The 8,790-nt window shown below is 45.8% G+C and overlaps 1 protein-coding gene across 1 annotated transcript in view; it reads left to right on the top strand.

Moving 5' to 3' along the window:
• Positions 1–365: 365 nt before the first annotated feature.
• The window catches only part of T265_07809 (hypothetical protein), a gene marked incomplete at both ends in the record, with an annotated part of 35,674 nt that continues 27,249 nt past the window's right edge, over positions 366–8,790 (top strand). The window contains 3 exons of the mRNA XM_009173438.1: positions 366–674; positions 1,466–1,643; positions 5,066–5,227. Coding sequence (XP_009171702.1) covers positions 1,496–1,643; positions 5,066–5,227 — 310 coding nt within the window. The remainder of the gene's footprint in view (positions 675–1,465; positions 1,644–5,065; positions 5,228–8,790) is intronic.

Genomic DNA, 8,790 nt, shown 5'->3' with positions numbered 1-8,790 from the left:
TGACACTTGAGCTGGCGCTGGATCTACGCGATCGCGCTTACGCATCATTAGTGCTACAGTTACTGGCTTCCATTCCATGACCGATCGCCGCGTGAAAGGAATGGATCCGCCACCAGGCCCATCGATCTATGCTCCAACACAGCAAAACAGCGGGGCTACGAAAATGTGTTTTGTCTGCAGCGTTCTAACCCATACGTTGCTAGTCAAATGGGATGATCACAAGCCGTAACTATTGATTGTGTTTCGCCTTTTATTTCAGATATCGCTTGCAATAGAGGCACAATGAATTTCGCCAAGTTTCTGACCCCTTTCGTTCGACGTGAGTGACTACAATTAACTGGTAACCATAATTCTCTCTCCAAATTCAGGAGTTGGTAGTCGCTCCACCGGCCGTATGGTATGTGTTGCTTTGAGCACCACGGGCTTGGCTGGTGTTGCCTACACCTACATGAACCACACTCCCACGACATTTCTTTCGAATCACGCTTTCCCTCTCCTAGCACATTGTGCTGCTAAGGTCGACCCACAGGGATCAGTATGTGGTACTTCCGTTTTTTCTAAAACTGCCTCCATAGGTCATCACTGACACAAAGAATCATGCATTGTTTTTAACGATTCATCTCAAACCAGGTGCATCGACCCAGGCTTGTCTGAAAGCAGTCGGGCAGTTGCAGGTGAGTGAGTCAATAAGTAGGCAGTTGGTTGTTTGGTTGGTAGGGTTCTGGAACCCTATTCAAGATTCGATGAGAGAGTGCAGCATTTCGCTTTCAGGATTTGGGCCATCCTAAGGTTCCGAATGGTACTTCCTAAAGTCGACCAGGTGTCCGAAACTCGGAGGGTCAAATATTTGCGCTCGCCTTATTTTTCTCCAATCTAATCGATTTATTTGCGGTCGACAGCGATTGTTACGAGTTTTTGTACCCTTAAGCAACCCTTTGAATTGGTTGACTAAAGTTCAGCTATCGCAGCACTTTGCCGTGACAATAGGTTTCTCGGTAGAACCTTCCCTGTCTTTAATGGTTCCTGATAGAGTCCTGATTGATGTGTGAAAATTTCATAAGTTAAATCCTATCGGCGATTTGCTCAGTATATTTTGGTGACGAGTGAGTAAGCTGAATTCTGTGTTCTCTTGCGGAATTGCGTACTTGTAGCCTCTGTTAAACATCGAGTTGTCACTCAGTTTTAGTGCTTTAAGCAGCTGGTTGGAGCGATTGACTGTTGTTTAGCATGCAGTATCTCTGTGAAGTCTGGTGGCGGTTCATCCGACCTTGTGCTTCCTTCGAATGGCACTGCAGGCATGCACCGACAGAGTTACAATGAACGATTATTATTATTATTATTATTATTCTGCGGCAGATCTACTTCAAAACTAGTACCTGAACTTACGTGCAGTTTACTGGGTTTTCTTGATTCAAATCCCTCCCTTCTTTCCCATTGTTTTTCAATATTTCGCCGACCGATCCAGCAACATGTTGATACAATCTGTCCACCTAGTATGCGGGATGAATCTGATGAAATATGGTTTGGTGTCGGATTCGGACCGGAATTTCTCGACCGGTTGAAGCCGAATGCCAAACCATCCGGACTGGCTCCCTATCCATATCGGTATCGTACTGGACCGTTGGGTGATTTGCCAAGCACAGGTTAGTTGTTCTGGGTATCCTTCATGTATGTGTTGGAGTCCAACAGCGTCATGCGATCAGTCTCTTCATGAATTCTGGCAAAGCAAGAAAAAAAACAATTTTCCGGTCATAGTGGATAGCAAGAAAAAAAAACAATTTTCCGGTGGAACATAGTGGATTTGGTTAGCTTGTCTGCTTTCAGTCACCCGCCTACAGACATCCACATTCAAGCTAAAACAAATCAAACATGTAATTAGAGTTTTGAGGCGCGTGACATGGGAAAACGGACAGAGAAAGAGGGAACGAGTGAACACATTTCATGGAAATCACCAGTCCTAGTAAGTTAGGGCGAGACTAGGCATAGCTTACTGATTACAAAGATCTGGCTGAATCCATCTGATAGTTGCAGATGCGCTAACCAACGGCCTAATCGTAGTCCACTGCACTGTGTTCGGTTTGAAGTCATTACACAGCTTCTTTTCAATCTATCTGGGTATTCAGACTGTGGCTAGTCTCACCTAACCTCAATGAGACCAGCTCACTCGTGGTCTATTTCACCTTCTTCGGAAGTTGTTGTATCCTACGTGGCTTTTTTTCTCCTGACCTGTCCATTACCACCCTTTCCCAGCTGTTTTTTCCCTCGAATCTGGCTTTATGTAGGCGGCTAACTTCGAGTGCACAAAATAACCGAATTTGTGTCATTTGACTGAGAAACTGCTCTTTTTTGATTCGTCAAAAACCGACAGTAAATGCACATTGTATCTCGACAAGTAATCAATTGTTGTTCAGGGCTGCTTGAGCCAACCTCCCGAAAGGGTACCACTCCATATAAGAACTTCCACCAACTGTCACAAAATCAAATGCCTTAAGTTTTGGTCCCATAACCGGTCTGACTCCACCAAGAATGATCTTCCAGTAGAAAAACGATCAAGGTTAAGAACCCATCTGTCCCAGTGTCTGGTTTATAAGGTTCGAATCTCTTTGTGACATCTGCGGTCAACTGATATGCAGTGATACGCATGGTGACCGCGGACACAGTTGGTTATTGGAATGAAGGACTGGCATTCGCCAACCATATGTCTTACATGGAAGTACTTGCAATACGACTTTAAACCGAAATCAACTGTTTACCGGCGTTAAGTACAAGTTCCGTGTGGAAGAACAAGCAAAATTCTCGAACGAGCGCCTCCAGTCATATCAAATTTTCTGAAGCAGCACGGCAATTCGAACAAACATAATTCAGCCTGGATAGCAATAACTCAAAGCCGTCTGAATAGATGTCTTTCTGGTCGTTGGCTTGTTCGCTGACCTGGGCAATTCGATTGCAATCGTTTCATCACCAATCAAGGTGGCATCATCAGTGTGGTAATGGGGAGCGTAGTGGTGCGTAGCGGTGGGTTAGTGGCTGTGCCTCGGTTGGTGGTGAAACGTTTGCAATCGAATCGCACAGCTCAGCGAACAAGCCAACGACCATCTACGCTACCTGAATTACCAACATTTTTCTCTTTAGAAAACCAACTCGAGCGTACAACGCTCAAAGAAACTCGTCGGTGGGAAAACTTCGGCTGCCGACAAGCCTCTACACGCGAACAATTACACTTCCTCCATGAATGTCTACGTAGGAACGTGCTTCCACCCATCACATACCGGCACTAGACCATCTGAAGGCGGGTCTCTAGCAAGACAGTATGGCAGACGAGTGGTTAAGTTATTCGTAACAGATGCCCACAATCGTCTCAGAAAATACGAAATAGATATCTTTCTGATTAAAACGTCTCCTACTAACAGGGCGACGCGTGTGCACGAGAATGGGTAGCCAATTTGGTGACGCCCGTACAGGGATTCGGTCCCTGGTCACCGAAACGGGAGTCCGAGATGTTAACCTCTGTGTTACGTGGGCCCAGTGGGGAAGCGCCAAATTCGTTACTCACTCAATTCGTTCCTGAAGAAGTGTATCCACAAACCCCTGGAGGAAAGGGAACCCCACATTTAGGGACATTTTAATTTCCCGGACTGGTGATTCTACCTTATTTTCAGGTGAGATAAAATTGTATACTCTCTGCTAGACAAAACGTCAGCACGAGTGGGGAAACCAAATTACTCGGCAGTTTTACTCTTTTCCGCTAAACACATTTTTTGTGAACAATGACCAACGGTGCCGGTTATCAAGGAAAGTCGCCTACGGAGATTAGGGAATATGTAGCTGAGGAAGTTCTGATTTAGTTGATAGCTCATTAATCCCAGTGAAACGGAGCAGTCATTCAGTTGCTACAGTATTGGCCTCGGAAACTCGTATCTTCTTATGCGACAATTAGTTCACACGTACGTGGCGCGCCCTGGGCTCCTCAGTGCCTCATGATTTGCCACTCTGGGCCTCATGACTTGGCTTTTTATCCTGTAAATATCTGGATTTCATGAACCTGTAGATTTCCCTGAGACTCTAAGAATCTGTCTACACATCACTTAAGGAGTTGCATCTGTTATAAATCCCAAACTGTCCTCTACTCTGTTGAACTAGTCATTCCAACGATATGGAACTACATTTTTCTGTCATGCAGTTGATTGGAATGTCATAGAACATGGCAAGGACTTTCAAAAGAGCTTTTGATGGAAGAAATGTACCTTGCTTATCATAGTCGAAGTTCATTCAGCTTTCGAGGGCGAGGGCCCCCACTTGGTAAGTGAGAGGATACAGCAGAAATGTCCATCTCACTTTCATGCGGTCAAGGTACGGTACCCCTTCTCTAGAGCGTCTCCTTGATAATGCGTAACTGCTTTGATCGTCAACCATGATTAAACTCCCCCAAAGTGAGTTCACCCGCAAGGCGAAGCAACAGACCTCCTGTCTCCCTTTTGGTTTGATTACCACAATACGCCCTTATGAGGACTTCAAGCAAACTGGTCAGACCACACAGCTTTGACAGCTTGTCGGTGACTAATTTTGAGGCACAAACAAGATATAATTGCTGAAATGCTCTCGAAAACAGTCAAAAAGCCAGGCGGGATTTCAAACACGGGTCCCCTAGTCAATTAGTCTCCCTTTACTGAATGTACACCCTCGAACTCGACTGTAAGGGTGCTTTTTTTGCTGATGACATTTAACCAAACATCACCGCCACTGAACCTGCTTTCTCCATACTATCTGGTTCAGCTGCTTTTTTGGGTTGTCTCGTCGAACTGGAGTTACATGAATCACCATCATGGTTCCTCATTTACGAACAAGTGATTCACTTTGGACAAGGCAACTGGCTGGTTTAGATGGCGTCCTCCTTATAAATACCTCCCCCGATGCTGCATTTAACCTATTCGTGTGGGGTAGGCAGATGACGACACTGCGGAAATCGTTGCGAGTTCAGGCATTCGCTCTATTTTTTTTCAATCTTGAACCAGACTGCGGGAAACTACATCCTCCTCTCCTTTCTCTCGCCCTATCTCTAATCCAGGAGGTGATATTTTCATTCATGCCAAATGTCACGAACGGGGCAAATTGTTCGAACTGTGTCAAGCTGTAGTCAACAGCTTTCCTACTGGGTCGATTGACAAATTCGAGGACATCTACGGTTGGGTTTATCGAGGTGGACGGGATTTGTCTGGCTTCATTGATGGTAAGTTGCTGCCAAGTGTGAATAGACATTAAAATCCCGGCACGGCAAATGTCTTCACTATAGTGACAACTGGCTTGATTCGCTAGATCCATCTATTTCCCAGTACGTTTCATTTCGCAGCCCGATGTTGAGTTGCCCTCTGGAGCGTCCGTGGTTATGTGGGGAACTGCTGAATTTGGTGCCCTTCGGGTATTTTACCGCCATTTAGCTTGTGAGAAACGTGATGGAATTGACACAAATAGTTGACAGGACGTTTTACATCAAAATATAGCTCCGTATGCTGAGCAAAATTGCAGTAAAGTGAGGCGACCTCGGGACAAACTTGTTCGATGTGCACGGAAACAGCGTTGTTTCAGTTAGGATTTGTGGGTCTCTTATGAGCTATTTGACTTTGCTTGTGTTCTTGTTTGTTCGCGACCTAAATGTTCCCGTGCAACTTGATAGTCTCCAGCCGTCTCACAGCGGGACCATTACGAGCAAGTAATTCCGACCGCCCCAGTAAACCGCTATCCCCCGTGCTCCGGAAATTAGCATCACGCACATATCCTAGGCTAGGTCATCGGTCAAGCCCAGTTCCGTCAGTTCAGTCAGATCAAGCAGGGCCCACTGATTTGGCGTGGCAACAGGGCTTGTGAAATTGCTCGGTTAGCGTGATAGTCGACTAGTACATATTTATTAATAGCACTATGTCTTCATTGTGCTACTCAGAGGGTCCTGCTCTGCTCAGTGAGAGTTCTCTCTTCCGAGAGGGTCGTGATAAAAAAAAACCATGCCAATAGAATATTGTCCCAGTGGAAATCCGCCTTCTTGGGGGATGCTGTGCTGTGTTCTAAGTGTTACGGAATAACTTAGAGGACTCTACAGGGCTTTTCTGTTGGCTCCTTTGGGCGCCAACTGGTTCTCGGAATTCAAAGACAAGCCCACCGTGCTAAATGTGCCGCAACAATCTGGACTGGGTGGTGCCTCGACTTTGATGAGGACATTTTGTAACGGAGTCATAAGAACTCATTCTGTGGTTATGTTAGTGGGAGAGTTGCAACTGCTGCAAGCTATTTCCCAACAAAATGACTTCCTGCATGCACCTCAGAAAAGGACTGACTGTTGGCCACAAAACACACCCCATGACTCACCGTGCTCTCTTGCGCGCAAAACATACCATGTCCAACAGTACACCTCCGTCAGTTTTTTCAACATGAGTGATATATTGCTGAACCTGCAGCTGTAATCCATTTTCTTCGTTGAGACCGATGCATAGATCAGGGACACTTCTCAATCTGGGTAACGAATAAAACCAACAAACAGAAGTTCATCTTTTGTTTACACTGTCCTTAGTAATGGGCTTGTGGTTTCACTCTACTGTGATATGGTCAGTCGAAGGAAGTAGCTACCATGCCACCCGAAGGAAGCACGAGAGCTGGGATACTGCCAGGTTGCTCAAGCCTAGACAGGGAAAGTCGAAACGCAGAGAGTTCGAATCACGGACCTTACGGTCAGTCAATTCGCACTCTAACAACCTGAACCATCTCGCCCCATGTGGTCACTCGTCAGCAATGAAGTTCATATTAGTGGTGTTGATAAACCAGCCTCGGAGGTGTTTGATATCCAATTTACCTTTATCCTGATTCGGCTGAATGGGTGGACTTGATTCAACATTGCTTTTACCTCGTACGCATCAACTCCATTTTATCGTATTGTTTGTGAGTATGCGGTGTGTGCTGCTACCGACAAAACGACATTAAGGGATTCTGTCTGGCACTTCATGTTTCGTGAGTGGTTAGAACCTTTTTCAGCATCATGTTTTGAATTTAAGGCATTAAGATAAACGTTCATGCACATTTGGAATGGAGACTTGTTTGCGGTATGCCCGACTCACACTTGGTGCGTGTCTGTGGTATCCAAACTAATCAGTAAGTCCTCTTCAGATCAATACACCAGATCAGCCTTGAGTGTCAATTAACGGCTCTTGACGGCTAGTGTGGTTGTCAAAATCTTGAATTGATGGGTAGGAGGAGTTTCAGATTAGTCCTGATCGCTTTTTGTTTCTTAATCTTCCACTTCAGGGTGCTTCACTTGATGATTCACTTCCGGTGCCTCTGGTAGATTTTCCTTGATCTTCGTGGGCATGTGAGTGTTGCGACGTAAGGTTAGGTGGAATCCAGATGATGACTACTCTTCCCTCTGATAATCGCATACCAACACGTGTTAGCTCCATTGACCCAAGACCGTTCTCCACACGCTTTTCAATTCCACGCCTTCTATTCTGTTAACCACTTGGGCCATCTCCCAAGTCGTTAGAGCGCGAATTTACTGACCGGAAGGTCCGTGGTTCGAACCCGACCTCTGCCTCTCAACTTCCCTTGTCTGGGCTCGGGCAACCTGGCAGCATCTCAGTCCGCGTGCTTCCTTCCGGTGGCATGGCAGTTAGGCACCGGAAGGGTGCTACAGCTGAACGATTTCTGTTAACACTGGTGAATTCTATCGCCTCGGCTATCAGTCTGTGACTTGTACCGTAGTCCTCGCCTCAAAACCGCAACATTTTCTAAGTCTATTTTTTGTCCCGTGTTCAGTGTGTGTTCCGCAATTGCCAGTAATGCTTGATATTCATATACGTTTCTCGGCAGCCCGTTTATTTTTCTACTGTGCTCTCCGACTCTTATGTTTGGTTCCCTGGCCGTCTGTCCTATATAGACCTTGGTGCAGTCATTACACTTAGTTTTGTAGACACAGTCCCTGGTTCTGTTTACCGGGAGGCGATCCTTCAACTGCACCAGTGCAGAGCGCAGAGTGTTCCCCCTTTGGAAAGCTACTCTTATGTTAGCCGTGTTTAGAATTCTTCGAGTGACTTCCGATGTCCCTGGTTTATATGGGATCGGAACTAATTTGGAACCCCTCCAACCTATCGATTCAAGAATTTTTGGCACCCACACTAGCCGTTAATTGACACTCAACTCGACTCTAGTTTGAAGAGGACTTACTGGTTGGTTCCCCGTCTGTCTTCTAACCTGGCAAGTTTGGTGACCTGTTCATTTGGCCTGTTGAAGCTTTTGTGTGAAAAGCGAAACGTTGTCCAAATAAAAAAACTACCGATTGTTTACCGATTGTCTCCTGAAATTGCGAGGTGAATTCGCCTAGTATTATTCATTGTTACCTTGTTGCCCAATCACATTAATCGCTTAGCTGTAAGACCCTCTCCCGTGCCATACCACCCTAAGGAAGCGCGAGAGGTTACCCAAGCTTAGACAGCAGTAGTCGAGATGCCATTGTTGGGTTCTAACCACGGAGATTCTACCCAGGTGTTCGTGCCACCTTAACCACTGAGCTGTTTCGAGCCATGTTGCTAGTACGTAGTCATTTTCGAATAGCCAGTGTGAACTTTGAACCATAACTCTACCCTTACGTAATGGTCACGGGGCTTTTCATCCTACTCTTGATACGAACTATTTGCCGAACGCATATACATTTCGCACGTCAATCCCATTTCTTGAATATTCCCATGGTTTGAAAAATAACACAGTGACGAACATTAATGTTTTCGGGATCTCGTCATCAGGTCAGTACATATC

This window comes from Opisthorchis viverrini (genome assembly GCF_000715545.1).
Source record: "Opisthorchis viverrini unplaced genomic scaffold opera_v5_186, whole genome shotgun sequence".
Lineage (NCBI taxonomy): Eukaryota > Metazoa > Platyhelminthes > Trematoda > Opisthorchiida > Opisthorchiidae > Opisthorchis > Opisthorchis viverrini.
The sequence above is the reverse complement of the archived record's forward strand: the minus strand, read 5'-3'. Positions and strand labels throughout refer to the sequence as shown.